Source organism: Lithobates pipiens, unplaced genomic scaffold (assembly GCF_037356315.1).
Source record: "Lithobates pipiens isolate NorthernLeopardFrog02 unplaced genomic scaffold, aLitPip1_a1.2 Scaffold_30, whole genome shotgun sequence".
Classification (NCBI taxonomy): Eukaryota; Metazoa; Chordata; class Amphibia; order Anura; family Ranidae; genus Lithobates; species Lithobates pipiens.
In genome coordinates this window covers 82379945-82398083 of record NW_027507791.1, presented here as the reverse complement: position 1 = coordinate 82398083, position 18139 = coordinate 82379945, and the positions used below count along the sequence as shown (strand labels likewise).

At 42.4% G+C, this 18139-nt stretch overlaps 1 protein-coding gene across 9 annotated transcripts in view; it reads left to right on the top strand.

The window, feature by feature from the left end:
• MARK3 (microtubule affinity regulating kinase 3) overlaps positions 1 to 18139 on the top strand; it is a 144948-nt gene that overhangs the window by 60454 nt on the left and 66355 nt on the right. For all 9 annotated transcript variants that reach the window (XM_077464513.1, XM_077464509.1, XM_077464511.1 and 6 more), the window contains exons 4-6: positions 7839 to 7887; positions 9292 to 9357; positions 17844 to 17914. In XM_077464513.1, the coding sequence (XP_077320639.1) occupies positions 7839 to 7887; positions 9292 to 9357; positions 17844 to 17914 (186 nt within the window). The remainder of the gene's footprint in view (positions 1 to 7838; positions 7888 to 9291; positions 9358 to 17843; positions 17915 to 18139) is intronic.

The window sequence follows — 18139 nt, the reverse complement described above, 5'->3', positions numbered from 1 at the left end:
TCAAATACCATCAAAAGAAAGCTCTATTTGTGGGAAGAAAAGGACGCAAATTTTGTTTGGGTACAACATTGCATGACCGCGCAATTACCAGTTAAAGCAGCGCAGTGCCAAATTGTAAAAAGACCTCTGGTCATTGACCAGCAAAATGGTCCGGTCTGAAGGTGGTTAAAAAAAGTGGGAAATGCATTTTCCTACAAAATTTCATTGCACAAACTTTACATTTTCATAGCTCCATATAATTATAATTACCACCAAATTAGTGATGTGAAAAATTATATCGCGTGACTTTTTTATGGAACAGAATGCTAAAGCTCAAAATGCAGCATTTTACTTCAGCGGATTCTTATTCCCTTTTTTAGATGCTAAATTGTGACAAATAGACAGAGGCAGTTTGCTTAAATTGATGTGGAAGTCCATGCAAAAAATAAAATCCCTGCATCTATGGACACCACTGATCTAACACTAACCTCTCTTGCCCTGTAAAGAAGAAAATTAGTATACGTGGCTTTTTTTTTGTTTTGTTTACCCTTTACTGGGCTAGAGAGGTTAGTGTTTGAATCCTGGTGGCTATAGATGTAAGGATTTTAGTTTTTGCATGGACTTTCACTTTAACATATTAAACATATTAAAATCTTGAGTCAAGTTGACAAATGCACAAATTTGCACAACAGTAACTTTTTTTGCTTTGTAGTTAAAATGACCTCATGCGTCACATATGCCATTTATTAAGCTTGCACAGTGAATGCAAATGTTGTACAGATCACCAGACAATATTGTTGGGACCAGGGCTTAAAAGAGAAATATGGGGTCACGGTGGTGTGTATTTGTTTGTGTGTGGGGCTTCTTTTTTTTTTTTTTTTTTTTTTTGAGATTTATACTTGGGTTGATGCAGTATCAGACCGATGCTGCAGCTGTCCCCTGCAACCTCTTCACTGGGTACTGAGCCACTGAACGCAGCCGGTGGCTCGGTTCTCCTCCCCAAGCAGAGAGCTGCTGCATGTCAATCAGCATCTCTCCTGCTCTGTTCCTTCATGCTCGCTGGAGCGCTGAGCTGTGGAGGGGCGAGGCAGAGAGCCATCAGTCAAGACGAGTGGAGGATCCAGACTTCTGAAGTCAGGATGACGTGCTGCCTCAACTCAGCGGAGAGCAGACTTCCTGCTGAAAATGGATCGTAGGAATGCAACCCATAGGAGAAGCCCAGTCTAAAAAGCTCAGGCTGGACTTCTTTGTGAAAAGCAAATTGCGCAACCAAAAACAGATGCAAATTAAATACTGTGTATTCAAGTCCATATGGTGCTTCAGTAGTGATATTAAACCATTCTGGACATGGTGATCTTTATAGTAAGAGAGGGCGCTTACCGGTTTAGGTGGATCTCAAATTATAGAGCTTAAACTCGCTCAGAAATGGGTCATTCAGTTGTGAGTATTCCTCCTGGAACTCCTCTAGAGCCGGGCGGGGGCGGGCGGCGAGGAGAGAGACTGTGACGGTGGGGTAATATATTGATTTTTCTTTCCTTTGTCTAAGGAAAGAGATTTTGTATAATTTCTGAGCTTCTCTATACTTGAGAACCCTCCAGATAGGGGCTCGCACAGAGGTGTCCATGCTTGCTTAGACCTGTACTGGTGACGCAACTTGTTGGTCTGTGTACATATCTTTCTAAAATGTGCAGGAAATTTGTGCCACTATTTTATGTCTGTGGCCTTTGTTGGAACTTTGATAAGAGGGTTGAGCAGTTCAGTACTGCTTTTATCTTCTGTTTTATCTATCTACCAGTTGATATGATTCAGAATTGTTCCGGCACTTATTCACTTCTTCTTTTTAATAGGTTTGTTTTATATGTGGTAAGAAGGGATTGTGATGAGCTGTTCTTTTCTCTCTCAGCTGGTAATCATCCTCTTAAGCTGAAGTGAGGAAACAGAAGGTGTTTTGGGAACTACCAGTGTGGGCAGGATGGGTTGATTCACTGGTAAAGGTCTGGCAGGCAGAAGCCATTCATTCAAGCAGACACTAGATCATTGTCACATGAAAAAAAAAAAAAAACTTTTGATAAATCCCACAATTTCAGATCGAAGACTAGATTAGATATGCACACACTGTTCTGTTTAAAGCAGACCTATCAGTAGCTTTGTGGTTTGACTTTGAATTCATATACGATGTCTCGCAATTTATTATAACAGTAGAGGTGCACCAAATGGAAATTTTGGTACTGAAAATGGAGAATGCTCTTGACCGAAACTGACACTTTTAAAAAGTGTGTGCGTGTGTGTGTATTTATGTATGTACACACACACACACACACACACACACACACACACACACACACACACTTTTTAATCAGTTCCAGCCTGCCCACCACATATATACTGTGGCAGGGCGACCCGGCTGCGCAAAACGATGTACAGGCACATCATTTCATGCATGTGATTTTAAGCGCGCATGCTGTCCTGGCTGTGATTGGACACAGCGGGAGCCAATCAGCTGGTCCAGTGGCTGCGATTTTCCGCTGATCAGTCACAGGAGAGACAGCTCAGCCATCTGCCCGTGTAAACAAGGCAAATGGCAGATCTGTCAGGAAGGTAAAGAGATATCTTGTGATTCAGCTAAGCTGTATCGCAGAGTTCGTTTTTCCTTCAGAGTGTGACACTACCCCACACAGTAAGCACCTCTCTAGGGGACATTTAACCCTTTGTTCGGCTCTGGTGTTAACCCCCTTCCCTGCCAGTGTCATGTATACAGTAATCGGTGCATTTTTAGAGCACTGATCACTGTATTGGTGTCACTGGTCCCCAAGAAAGTGTCACTCGGTGTCAGATTTGTCTGCCGCAATGTCGCATTCGCGGATCGCTGTCATTACTAGTAAAAACGATAAAAAAAGCCCTAAATCTATTCCCTATTTTGCAGAAGCTATAACTTTTGCAGTAACCAATCAATATACGCTGCTTGTGATTTAGAAAAAAAAAATAAAATAAAATAAAAATCTAATTGGTAGTGTTTTTTTATAGCAGAAATTTAAAAAAAAAATGTAGTTGGCCATTATCAGCACATTTTAGCACACGAAAAGCGAAAAAATGCATTCCTTTAAATTCTGTCTCTTCACACCAGTCTGCTGCACTTCCGTTGTGGTGTTAAAAATCTTGCTTAATACATTTTTGGTCAGTTTAAAAAAAACAAAAAAAAAACTGCACCAAAAACGCACCTTCCCACTGAAATGCATTAGGAACGCATCAATTATGCACCCGTGTTACTTTTTTCATGTAGTTATTGAGTCATATGATCTAATGAAAAATGCACAACAAAAATCGTGGCAAAATGGTGCACCCTTTTCTCGATCAGCAAAATGACACAAAGTTGGGTGCATCTCTATTTAACAGTATAATTAAAAAAAAATTGCCTTCTATTTCATTAACCACTTACAGACCGGACCAATTTGCTGGTCAAAGACCAGACCACTTTTTGCGATTCGGCACTGCGTCGCTTTAACTGACAATTGCGCGGTCGTGCGACGTGGCTCCCAAACAAAATTGACGTCCTTTTTTTCCCACAAATGGAGCTTTCTTTTGGTGGTATTTGATCACCTCTGCGGTTTTTATTTTTTGCACTATAAACAAAAATAGAGCGACAATTTTGAAAAAAACGCATTTTTTACTTTTTGTTATAATATCCCCCAAAAATATATAAAAAAAACATTTTTTTCCCTCAGTTTAGGCCAATACGTATTCTTCTACATATTTTTGGTAAAAATCGCAATAAGCGATTATTGATTGGTTTGCGCAAAAGTTATAGCGTTTACAAAATAGGGATAGTTTTATAGCATTTTTATTAATTTTTTATTATTTTTTTTTTTTTTACTAGTAATGGCGGCGATCAGCGATTTTTTTTTTTTATTTTTTTTATTTTTTTATTTTTTTTTTTTTTATTGTGACTGCGACATTGTGGGGGACCCATCGGACATTTTTGACACATTTTTGGGACCATTGTCATTTATACAGTAATCACTGCTATATAAATGCAGTGATTCCTGTGTAAATGACACTGGCAGTGAAGGGGTTAACCAGTGGGTGGCAGTATAGGGGTTAAGTGTTCCTAGGGGTGTGTTACTAACTGTGGGGGGGGGGGTTGGGCTTTCATTTAGTGAACACTGATCTCTGCTCCAATCACATGGAGCAGAGATCAGCGTCACTAGTTGCTAGGCAGAATGGAGAAATGCTGTTTACAACGGCATTTCTTCATTTGGCCGCTCCGTGAGACGATCGCGGGTATGCCGACGGCGATCGAGTCTGCGGGTCCCGCGACTGCACTCATGGGGGTCCCGACCAGCGCGGGAGCGGCAGCGCGGGATGGCAGGGCGGCAAATTTAAAGGGACGTACATGTACGCCCATTTGCCTGCGCGTGCCATTCGTCGTGCGCTGGTCGGCAAGTGGTTAAAGTAGATTGGAAATCGCAAGGATACACATGATGCAGGTTATCATTAGCAATTCTTGAGTCTTCACTGTCGCATAATTGTATTACCTTTTTTGATACATTATATATTTTCTACTTTAACCACTTCACGCCCGTGCTATAGCCGAAATACAGCTACAGTCTGGGCTTGTGTTGCCAGAAGGACGTACATGGAAGTCCTCCTGTGATCGTGCTGCCTGCGCTCCCAGTGATTGCCAAGTCTTTTGGACTCTGCTGATCACAGATCGGGTTAAAGGGGCAATTGACTACATGGTCAGCTATGAGGCATTGCCAGCTGATCACGGGACGTAAACGCAAGCCGGTTATCTGCTTTTCTTTCCTCACGCTGATAGTGTGAGAAGAGAATAAGAAAGCCGATAACTGGCTTATGTTAAAGGGACATCGGCACTGATTATCAGTACTGATTATCAGTGCTGCTAATCGGTGCCCACCCGTGCATGCACAGCAGCGCACATCTGTGAAGGAGAAAAATTACCCTTTTGCAAAAATTTTAACAAACTATGAAAAGTGTGTGTGTGTGTGTGTGTGTGTGTGTGTGTGTGTGTGTGTGTGTGTGTGTGTGTGTGTGTGTGTGTGTGTTTTTTTTTTTTTTTTTTTTTTTGTACATACTATACGGGATTGCGTAGTCGTTTTTGTTTATCTGCTTGGAGATGCATTTAAATGTAGAGGATAATCTCCTTGGGTCAGTATTTCCATGTATGCAGAATAAGGCCCAGTTAGCGGGCATGGCTTGGTCTGCAGAATCCCAGGTTGTAGCTGCGCTAGCTCTCAGGCTGCTGGGCGGGGTAGGAAGCCGGGCATCTCATTTATAATTTAAATCTTGCATCAATCAGCTAACAGTTAATGGAGATGATAATTTTTGTTCTAAATTTAGTGCCTAATTCAGCCTGGTTGTGCAGTTCTTTCGCAATGTGAATGTCATTTGTCCTTTTATAATTACTGAGAAGAATGCTGATCCCATATAAGCTGTAAGACATGTTTCCTTCCAGTCCGAGGGAATGTGTGACATGAGTTCTTGTCTGATGGAAAAGGAAACTAAACTGAAAACACAACCGTATTAAATGAGGCAAAATGCTGTAAAGCACAACATGCAGTCATCAAGTCTTTCATTGTACTGACCAGCTTGTTTTGATAATGATATATTAACTGGCTGCTATGGGTAAAGCCAGCCATAGACGGAGCGATTTTCTTTCAGTGGTGATGGGGAATCTCTCCCGCAGAGCCATTGTATTCTCCCCTTTAGGGACTGCAACCCCTGCCAGGAAAATGCATGTAAAACCGGCAGGCCGGTTGTACCAAAGTACATTCAGCCTGTCCAAATATTTGAATTTCGGCCGGTTCAGAAGAAGATTCAATCTGTTTATGGCCGCCTTTACTAAAGACCATGTCCTTTCTGAACCTTGTTACATAGCCCTCTTGGCAAGTGTGCAGTTTGCTGAGGGTGATGGATTATTCTGTGATGCCCACATGTCATTCCTAAAGACGCCCTGTCGTCGGCCTAAATTGCAGGTAAAAACGCAGAAGAATTACAAATGTTAAATGTATACTTGCAGTGTTTTTCTTTACATAAACATTTTTTGACTTGCTAGCAAATTTGCCTGCTGTAGGGAAAGTCAATCGCCAAGCACAGCCCCCTCCCTACTTTAACTTCATATGCCTCCTCTTCTGGGAATGTCTAATCACGATCTTCTGTGGCCCAGCTCATCTACCGCTTCTCGCACCTTCCTATGTGACCTTTTATGTAGCTGCCAGGTGGAGGAGGAAAGGACAATACTATAGAGCAGGGGTCTTGAATTGACATGTTGTTCCTGCAGAGGTCCACATCTAATTTTTACGTGATAACAGTGAGGGTTGTAGCATGTGTGAGGAGCAGGAAGGAAGCCCTGGGGTGTACAGTGAGGGTTGTAGCATGTATGGAGAGTAGGATGGAAGCCCTGGGGTGTACAGTGAGGGTTGTAGCATGTATTGAGAGTAGGAAGGAAGCCCTGGGGTGTACAGTGAGGGTTGTAGCATGTATGGAGAGTAGGATGGAAGCCCTGGGGTGTACAGTGAGGGTTGTAGCATGTATGGAGAGTAGGAAGGAAGCCCTGGGGTGTACAGTGAGGGATGTAGCCTGTATGGAGAGTAGGAAGGAAGCCCTGGGGTGTACAGTGAGGGTTGTAGCATGTATGGAGAGTAGGAAGGAAGCCCTGGGGTGTACAGTGAGGGTTGTAGCATGTATGGGAGAGTAGGAAGGAAGCCCTGGGGTGTACAGTGAGGGTTGTAGCATGTATGGAGAGTAGGAAGGAAGCCCTGGGGTGTACAGTGAGGGTTGTAGCATGTATGGAGAGTAGGAAGGAAGCCCTGGGGTGTACAGTGAGGGATGTAGCATGTATGGAGAGTAGGAAGGAAGCCCTGGGGTGTACAGTGAGGGTTGTAGCATGTATGGAGAGTAGGAAGGAAGCCCTGGGGTGTACAGTGAGGGTTGTAGCATGTATGGAGAGTAGGAAGGAAGCCCTGGGGTGTACAGTGAGGGTTGTAGCATGTATGGAGAGTAGGAAGGAAGCCCTGGGGTGTACAGTGAGGGTTGTAGCATGTATGGAGAGTAGGAAGGAAGCCCTGGGGTGTACAGTGAGGGTTGTAGCATGTAGGAAGGAAGCCCTGGGGTGTACAGCGAGGGTTGTAGCATGTAGGAAGGAAGCCCTAGGGGGGTGTACAGCGAGGGTTGTAGCATTTATGGGGGAAACCTTTGTCAAAAATCTTGACCAAATTTCTACATGGTCAGTGTTGTAATGGGCCAGCAACATCTTTTCTGTCCCTCATACTTTTGACAATGAACAGTGGCTTTCTGACAATCTTTTTTGTAACTATTTAAGTAACTTTTTTGTAATAAAACATAGTCCCCTCCGCAGTGAAATTATAAGGCGTTTGGATTTAGCCACGTAACCATGAAAGAAATGATCACCAGCTGCTATACGTAAAATGTATCTAATTTTTATATGAACACCTTTTGAGCGGAAACATATTTACAGCTTTTAATTTTTTTGTCTTCCTACCCCCACATGTTTGGTTTAGGTACTGTACATATGTTCTCATCTTTTTTGCATTTTTTTCACATTGAATATTATAGCTGTCACATGACCCATGAAAAACGCCATAAACGCAGTAAAATTGTCGAAAAATCGTGTGCATTTTCCTTGCCATTATCTCTCATCGGCAAAATGCCGGTAATGCCGTTTTTGGCCGGTATGTTTCAGCAGCTGAAATTTTGATGCATCTCCTACTATATGGGGAATTACTTTTATGGGAGTTTCATATATTTTATACATATCATTGTTGTGATGAGTATATTTCTGAATTAATTGGTGCTGAATTTTGTTTGGTTTTTCTTTTCAGCTATTCAGGGAAGTACGAATAATGAAGATTTTAAATCATCCTAATATAGGTGAGTAATTCATAGCATAGTGCCCGTGTGAGAAGCCTTAGTTGGAAGCTGCCATCCCAGTATTAAAAATAACATTTTGCAATTGGGGATCAATAACCCAGAGCACACATTAGAACACATGGAGTGTCATGGGGAGGTTCAGTTGAACCAAATCCCTCAACTGAAAGGGTTAAAATGGCCATTTTATCAAGTGGGTTAGGAATAAGGCCCGCCAAACGCGTGTCAAATTCGGATTACATTTTTTGTTCGAAAATCGCACCGTTTGATTTTTGATGATTAGTAGGACAAGAGACAGTTTTGTGTGGCCATCGAACTTGGTTGATCGGGCATGTTGGAAATTTTTGTTAAAACAGACAAATGAATTTCTAATCAATGAGAGAATCGTGCAAGAAATCGAAAAAGATTTTGATTTAAAAAGAAAACAAGATTCCAGGCCACAAATTTCCGTAAAAAAGCTTGGTGGGTCGCATTTCTAAATCCATGGTGCCACCATCGGATTACAAAACGCACACAATTTTCAATTTTTGATTAACAAATCATTTGGAGTTTGACCCCCCCATGTATGGCCTGCATAAGGCTTCCTCCTCTCATTACACCTGTTCTCCTCTACTGATGTGATTGATCACCTGAGCAAAAAATCTTGTGGACATTATCCCCTTTTTCTCACAATTTTTTATTTTTTCCTGTGCAATTTCAATGCCCCATTCAGTGCGAATGGGTTGTTGGTCAGTGTTTACATCCATGTGAATGGTGTTTAAGGAATTGAAACAGCAAAGGCATGTCATGGAGCTCATAACAAAACTCAGATTTATTTATAGATTATTTCTATTTATTTTTTTCAAAGGAGTGGATAAAAACTTTTGTGATTGGCTGCTGCGAGTTACTACACATTGCCTCTGTTAAATGTAGTCACCAGGATTATTCTGTTGTATCCTGACCATTCCCTTTCTATATGTGTTCAGTATACAGCTGTCTCCATTATTTTTAAATGCTATTGTGGTGAGCAGTTTATGGCCTTACATACAGTACGTGTTCAGTGTTTCCTGGAAATCCCATTCTGGAAACATAGGGGATTAATTAAAACCCCTTACTCATAATTTCCCTTTAGTTTTAAGTCCCCGGATGCTGCATATCTTTGCTTTTGTCTTCTGTATTACTGCTTGCAAAAAAAGCTTATTCTCCCACCTCTCTGCGTGGATTATGTATTGTTGCATTTTGTACTGTCGTGGAGACCAAAGAGAAAAAATAGCTTGGTTCCTATATTTTGGTCCCCTGAACAGCTGGAAACACTTCATCTCGTGTTGTGCAATACTTTATTTATCTGAACTGTCTTTGCAGACCAGTAGTAACACAAAAAAAAAAAAAAAAAGTAATGAGGTTTATTTCTTTCTCTCTTTTGTGCAGTTAAATTATTTGAAGTTATTGAAACTGAGAAAACGCTCTACTTGATAATGGAATATGCGAGTGGCGGTGAGTACATTAACCTAATATGAGCCTGGGCTTTTGTTGCTGAAAACATGCTTTGAAAATGTACATAGAAGCAAGATTCTCAAGTCTTCCCCTTGCTCTCTTGTATCTATTTAAAGAGGAAGTAATCCCTCTGGAAAAATTAAAATAATCAACCTGCAAGACAAAGGCATAATGAGCTAGTATGCATACCTGAGATCGAAGCCCCCGCCATATCTCCCTGAGTGACTGCCGGGTATAGCGGCTCTGGCAAAGTGACTGGCCATAGCAGCGATGTCACGCGTGCACGTGGGGTATAGCGGCTCTGGCAAAGTGACTGGCCATAGCAGCGATGTCACGCGTGCACGTGGGAGTGGCCACTAACTTATCGATCGCTATTAGAAACGGCACGCTCAGTGCACCTGCGCACTGTTGTCTACGGCGCATGCGCCGTAGACATCGGTGCCTGTCTTTTGCAAATATCCCCTAAGCTGTGAAGGTTTAGGAGATATTTCTTGCACCTACAGGTAAGCCTTAATCTAGGCTTAACTGTAGTGGCCTGTAAGGGTTTACAACCACTTTAACGTGATAGTAAACCGTTACACCACTTATTATAGGCTTACCTTGTAGGTACTGTAAATATCTTCTAAACTTGCATGCAGCTGATGACCTCACTGACGCATGCACTCTGAAGGTCCGGGTTACAGTACCAGACCTTCAGAGCCTGTGCCGTTGATGGCGGCTCCCGCACACGTGTGGGAGTGATGATGTCATTGCGCCCCCCTGCCACTCGTGTAGCCAGAGGCTACGAATCCAGAAGGAAGAACGGGGCAAGATATCGGCGTTGGAGGGCTTCGTCCTAATGCAAGTTTCTCATAATGTGCTAGTATGCATTACGTAATAGCACATTATGACATTTTCCTAGCAGTGAATTTTTGTTTTTCTTTTTAACTACCTCCCAGTTTACTACTGCTTTAGGCTGGGTTCACACCTGTGCGTCCCTGTACGCTGATTCAGGTTCGAATCATCAGGTCTGAATTTCTGCCTGAATTCGCACCTGAAACTGAACCAACGCATAGAACCCTTTTCCAGTGCAGAGCACGCACGCCACCGAGTTTCACTCTCCTGTCATGTGCATAAAAGTGCATCCAATTCGCATCAGTGTGAACCCAGCCTTAATTCGTTCTTGTTGCATCACTAATGCAAGCACAGTTTAACATTTAATTCCCAGCATCCTGCCTGTGTCACAATCTGTAGAATGTATTGTCTGAATGGCATCAGGACCCTTCTTCCAAATAGGCACTCGCAATTCCTCCATGTGACTAGCAAATGTGGATTGAAAGCTTGGTTTAGTTCCATTGTACTGCACAGGATTTGCAGATGACTTCTATGATGGGCAGACAGTATGTAAAAAGAGGAAGATGGGTTACATCCAGGATGGCGCTGGCTTCAGGGTGGTGCAGCCTAGAGCAGAGAGCATGACCAACATATTTATTAATCTCCTGTTTAACATTTCATAAAGATGTGGACAACTTTTGTTATGGGGCGTTTGAGTTAATTTGTTGATGGGTCGGTAGAGTTTAATGCTGCTTTAAAGGATAACTAATCTAAAGAACAAAAAATTAAGTATACTGTATTACCGTTTACCAATCCTTAAATGTGGTGTCTGCTGTTTGTTCTTTTTCTTTTTCCATGTTAAAGTGGGGTACCCCCTAAAAAAAATAAAAATTTAAGTCAGCAGCTACAAATACTGCAGCTGCTGACTTTTAATAATCGGACACTTACTTGTCCCAGGGTCCAGGAATGCGGGGGAACGAAGCCCCCCTTCGTTCCCCGCGCCATCATGCATACTGTGGGCACCCGGCTGTTGCTTCACAGCCGGGCACCCACTGCGCAAGCGGCGCAGGGTGCCGTGATACGCTGTACAGTCACCTGGGACACGTGACAGGTCCCAGGTGAATGTGCGGCGCGAGGGGAAGTGATGTCACCAGCCCGGGCAAGGAAGAAGGCAGACTACAAGGGACCCCCTAGCAACAGGTGTTTAGAGGTGAGTAAAAATTTCTTTTTTTTGCCTATTTATTTTTTAAGAATTTTAAGCAACTTTTTATTTTTTGGTGGCAACACCACTTTAAGTACATTCTCAGCAAGTACAGAAAATGCTGATCTTGTCAGAAATGTGTCCTTGTCACTTCCTGAAAGCGTGAAACAATGTGTTCTTCCTTATGTAAACATGTACTCTTCCAATCCCCCATATTATGGAGATGAACAAAGGCAGACATGTTTAAATGACCCAAGTCAAAAGCCTTCCAATTCAGCATTGAATTTTGATCCATGTGTGTTCATGCCTGTTCAACAGAAATCGATTGTTAGGTTGACTTTTTTGTTGAATAGGCTTGTTGGAAAATGTGTCTAGATCAGCTGACTGCAGCCGCTGTTCAAAGTCCCAGTGGGAGGATTCCTCTATCCACTTCGCTTGGGTGGTTTGAAGGAATTTTTTGCTTCTTTGGTCCGCTGGCTGAAAAAATACTAATCTATGGCTAGTTTGAAGTCCAACCTGGCTCCTTTCACATGTACGGTGGAGGGATTCACGGGATTAAAAAGTGAAATAAAAACTTTTTAGGCTCCATGCACACTAGTGGGGTTTTTTTTTATTTTTTTTAAGCTCCTAGAAGCTGTTAGCATTTTTACACCTAAAAGCTAAATGGTGTTATCCTATGTGTACATGAACACTGTTAGGCTACTGGCATTTTTTTGAGCTTCAGCTTCTAGGAGCAGAATTTTTTTTCATCTTCACAAAAAAAAAATATATATATTTTTTTTTTTAGTTTCTAGACGTTGCAGCTGAACCTGAACACTATCGTTTCAGCTGCAAGCATGAGCCCAGCAGCTCCAGCCGCTGTCTCGATTTCTCATTGGATAGATTGATAGCAGCGGGAGCCATTGGCTCCCGCTGCTGTCAAATACAGTGACCAGTGTCTGCACGGGTCCCACCAGGGAATGTGGCTCACCTTGGGGGCACTCAATGAGGAGGAGCAGCAGCCAGGAGTGCTGCTGGGGAACCCCAGAAAATGAGGATCAGGGCCGTGCTGTGCAAAACCCTTGCACAGAGCAGGTATGACATGTTTGTTTGTAAAAGGGTTGTTTTTTTGTTTTGTTTTTTTACAAACACTAAGTGTCTGCATCTAAGGACTGGTAAGCTACATTACATTTTTTTGGGTGGTTGTATTATAAAAGAGTTTGATAAAGCACTACTTAATACTACACTGTTTAACATCCCCTTGTATATTCATGCTGCCGTGACAGCTGTGGCAGGTTAGGTTGTATTTAAATGATCATCATCTGCTATGCCATAGAAAGTTGAGAGCAATTGGAGTTGTGTTATAAATGTAGACTGTTGCGTGTACACTTTCTGATTGGTTACATGTTGACTTTTGTAGAGGCATCAGCTGACTTCATCAGTCTGCTACTGCTCCTTCAGTGCCCAATCACAGACCGGGGTTGGGGGAGGTGACCTAGCTGTATTGCTTCAGCAAAAGAGAAGTCAGGTCACCCACTCTGCAGTGCTGCATACAGAATGACTAAACAAAACTATAAATCCTTTGTCGGGTAAAACATCTCCCATACAGCGAATATAAAAAGTCTACACACCCTTGTAAAATTGATAGGTTTTTGAGAGAGAAAAAATCAGACCAAGGTAAATCACTTTTCCACTTTAATGTTTCCAATTCAGTTAAAAATAAGTTGTAGTGTGTTGGGGGGGGGAAACAAATACTAAAATGTGACTGCATAAGTGTACACACCCTCTTATAATTGGGGATATGGCTGTGTTCTGAATTAACCAATCACATTCAAACTCTTATTAGATAGTAGTCGGTACACATCAGTCATCTGTGAAAGTGACTTTTTACATCCATACAGTATGTGTATGTATAGCTTTGTTTAACCACTTCAATACAGGGCACTTTCGCCCCCTTCCTTCCCAGCCCGATTTTCAGCTTTCATCGCTCTAGCGCTTTCAGTGACAATTGCGCGGTCGTGCTACACTGTACCCAAATGAAATTTTTTTATCATTTTGTTCGCACAAATAGAGCTTTATTTTGGTGTTATTTATTCATGACTCAGCTTTTTATTTTTTGTGATATAAGCGCAAAAAAAGCGGAAATTTGGAAAAAAAAATTTTTCTATTTTAAAAGAAATCCAATAAAATCAAATTTTGTCATAAATTTAAGCCAAAATGTATTCTGCTACATATTTTTGGTAAAAAAAAAATTCTGTTAAGTGTATAATAATTGGTTTGTGTGATCACGGACATATGTACGCAAATGATCATGTACATATGTGTGCAGATAATCATTGGAACATGTGATTTCAGTGGGACATATGTGTGGGACAGGTTTTTATTATTAGGGACATGTGTTTTTATTATTTGGGGACATGTGTGTTTTGGGGACATTGTGTTCATACTGTGTGGTGTGTTGTGTGTTTACACTAAACTGGTGATCAGTGAGTAAAAAGCTGTAAAAAATACTAATCCTCAGCCGGCTGCAGCGATCTGCTCTCCTCAACGATGACTTTTGTGTGAGGAGAGGAGGAGCCGATTGCCTAGCAACCGGCTGTTTACATCACATGATGGCCGTGATTCGACAGGGCCGTCATGTGATCAGGAGGGCCAATCACAGAGCCCTCCTGCTGATCTGAGATGCGCCGTGTCCGGGTGACACCAGCACATCGGGATTGCGCCGCTGCGTGGGCACGATCCCGCTCCATCAGAAGTAGACAGCTCCCACCCGGCCAATGCACATATACGGCCGGGTGGGAAGTGGTTAATATTGGTCAAATGAAACCCATTGCACATGAAAACCACATCAAAATATCTGTGCTGGTTTGTGTTTTTGTGCTTCTCTTGTAGAGCTAAAACCTGGAAATGAATGCTGGGACTTGCAGTTCCACCAAAACAGACATACTGAATATTGCCACGTTTTCTATAGACCTTAGTGCGAAAGAAGTGATCGCTTTAGTGATCAGCCTTTGTTCTCCCCCCGTGCTCTTATGAAATGGTGTTTCCCTTGTAAATGATGTCTGCTTGGTGTGTTTTCTTGGCAGCAGTGCTGTGTGTGCTCTGTGTGTGTGCTCTGTGGTCAGCGGTGTTAATGAAGTACAGGGAGAGGAAGTTTATTTTACAGAGGAAAGTGCCAGAGCCAGAAGGTCATGTTCTGAATTTTTTTGCTTTTTAGGCGTAACCTCAAATGTTCCTAATAAGGACGAGCTTAGTAGTTTGAAGTGAGTGATCACCGCTTTAAAGACCAGCAACGCTTATTATTATTCCTATGAAATCTTCCACAAAACCAAATATCAGTTTGGGCATGTAACCGTTTCCTGTTTAAAACTGTTCAGACTACCTTGGCAGAATGAACTAAAGTGAGTCTGTCTCCAAACAAATGCTATGGACATGCTGAGTTGCCCCTCCTTGACGTAAAATGCAGAAGCCAATCTTGTGGATTTTTAACAAAACACACAGCGCTGATACCTCCACTCTGGTCCGGACTGATCTTTGCATATAGCCATGTGTTTTAACTCACTCTGCCCTTCACTATCACCTGTTTATTCATATTTTATATAAAGTGTGTTTAAAGTTGTTTGTTGCTAGCCACTGTTAACCCTTTGCTGTCCCCCCCATAGCAGTTTTACTGCTACAGGGTGGCAGCTGTGCGCAGGGTCATTTTTATAGTAGGACTGTGATATTGTAGTGGACACCTGACACTTATTTTTTTGGGGGACCAGTGCCGAAATTACAGTGATCAGTGCTAAAAAAAATGCACTGTCACTGTACCAATGACACTGACAGGGAGGGAAGGGGTTAACACTGGCGACCAAAGGGTTAAGGGCCGGTTCACACTGGGGGCGATGCGAGGCGACACGACTTGCCTCGCCGCGATCTGACAAGTCGCCCCCGTTCTGTACAATGGAACCGTTCTGAGAGGAGCGACTCGAGTCGCTCCGACTCAGAAAAAAGGTTCCTGTACTACTTTTGGGCGACCTCGGGGCGACTTGCATTGACTTCTATACAGAAGTCATTTGCAAGTCGCCGCTGAGGTCGCGACGAGGCAAGTCGGTGTCGCCTCGCATCGCCCCCTGTGTGAACCGGCCCTAACTGTGTGCCTAGCTAATGTTTCAGTGTAGTGGGGGAGGGGCTTTTACTAGTGGAAGACATGGATCAGTGTTTCTGCTTTACAAGAACACAGGATCCATGCCTTCCATACTGACAGAATGGCAATCTGCCTTGTTTACATAGGCAGACTGCCATTCTGTCAGTGTGCCGAATGATCGGCGTTGTCTGTATATGCAGTAAGGCATGCTTGTTATACTCACTGTTGAGCCTAAGAGGTTATCCTGCATATTGTATAAAAAGGTTGTTTTGATCCTGTCTGCTCTGATCCTCCCCTTCCACTGTCCCCAAACCATCTGGCAATAGCACAGAGCCTTGGGGGCGCTCTGCACAGTTTGAGTTATATTGCTAGAGTTGGGTGTGGTGGTTGGGGTTGTGTTTTTTTTTTTTTTTTTTTTTTTTTTTTTTGGATGCATGTTATCAGCACAGGGCCAGACAGAGGATCGTGCAGCTTCACAGGACAGGAAAATAAAAACTCCTGCAAGCTTTATCCAGCGCTCGGCTGGACACGGATCACAAGACTGTTAAGACATTTTATATACTGCTGACTACTTTATATTTACTAAAACAATTGCATTTCCATGTTCTGTTACTGTGGGAGAGCAGATATAGCAAATGCAGGGTCCTGGGTTTAATAACGCTTTAAGGCTCTGTTCAGGCTAAACTGTGTATACTGGTGACTGTGTCACTTTAAAACACAACTCTAAACAACTAAATGCATACGGTATGTGAATGTTTTTCCTTCCAAAAGATTTCTAATTCTATTAAGCCAGGCACTTGTGCCAGACTGTTCTAGGGTCTGTGTTGACAGTCTTTTTTTTGCTTCAGATGAGTTTTGCATTCCCATACAAGTCTATGGAGAATTCAAAACCTGCCTGACCCATTCCTGCTCAGCTCCGGGGCCCCTTTAATATAGTCTGTACGCCCAGGATGTGGGAAGGATCAGCTGATCATGTGATTGGCTGTGTTAGTGGACACATGATTGGGAGCCTATCCTTCGATTCCCGATCATTAGTATGGTTTCAGCTCTGTCTTTTTACAGCTCAGTCACCGTGCTCCCAGCACAGAAGGCTCTTTTGCTCATGGACACCCATGCGGTTCTTTGCCACTGCACATATGTGTTGCATGGACTGCAAGAAGTTAAAGCAGGTCAGAGGAGATGATCTGCAGGTCAATAGCACGATGTATCTGTCTTTGAGTTTATTCACAGCTCAGAAGTATCTCATAGTAGGCGAGGTTGAAAAAGGCACAAGTCCAACCTATGCGTGGGATTATATGTCAGTATTACATTGTATATCCCTGTATGTTGCAGTCATTCAGGTGCTTATCTAATCGTTTCTTGAAACCATCAATGCCCTCCACTGAGATCACCGCCTGTGGAAGGGAATTCCATATCCTTGCTGCTCTTACAGTAAAGAACCCTCTACATAGCTTAAAGTGGATGTAAACTCAATCTTTTTTTTTTTTTTTTTTTTTTTTGTCATAATGTAGAGTATACAATTTCCTATCAATTGAGAAATGCATTATTTAATTCCCACCCACTCCTTTCTTCTGCTGCTCTGCAAGGATTGGCTGTTCCCCACCTCAGCATGATTTGGCATGCTGAAGTCATGTGGGGACTTTTCTGGAGTTTTCACTGGATGTTAATGATCATAGCAGAAGTTCAGTGTAAGAAATACACAGGACAATGTGCATGTTGATAAGGGGAGTGTAGAGGTGGGCGGGGAGTCTACTGACATCACGACTCCACCCACTGAGCCCTGGAAAACAGACCCACCCACAAAATCCGCAGTTTTCCGGGTCTCATAGCAGACAGAGGGGAGACATTTGACAGATAAGGATACATGCAGGAGACATGTATACCCTTCTAGATAACCAATATTGCAGTAGTTTAGAAAGGATGAGAGTGGGTTTACATCCACTTTAAGGTTAAACATCTTTTCTTCTAATTCTAATGAGTGGCCATGAGCCTTGTTAGACTCAAACTGTCATCGGTTCAAGCCCAAAGCACATCAACACAGGCCTTAAGCCCGTATTGGGATCCCGGCAGTGTAGCCATGTGAAAAAACAAAGCACAAGTTTGAACACTTTCTTAAATTGAAAGGATAAAGTGTTTCCCGTCCCCTTTCCACTGAACGATTTATCGGTCATTACATGATGGTACTATCATTTGCTCATACGGCCGAATGTTTGTTTTTTGAGAAATGGGTTTGGCCAATTTTTCGTATGGCCAGCATTGGGCTTTGAGATGGAGGGATGTGTACATGATTTGTGTGTAATACAGCAGATGAGTTTACTTCTCGGTTTCATTTTTTCTCATTTATCCTTTTCATTTCCTCTGCAGGGGAAGTCTTTGACTATTTGGTAGCACATGGAAGAATGAAGGAAAAGGAAGCAAGATCCAAATTCCGGCAGGTGTGTAAATATGGAAAGATTTCCCTTGAAAACATATATTTCCCCTCGCCTCAAAAAAAAAAAAAAAAAAAAAAAAAAAAAAAAAAAGCCTGCAGACAATGTAGAAGACATGCACAGTCATTTAGTGTGATTTGAGTGTATTTTCCTCAAATGGCAACTGTGAGTCATTTACAATGTGTGTGTTCTGATCTTGTTCTGAATTGTGTTTTTTTTTTTTTTGCTTAC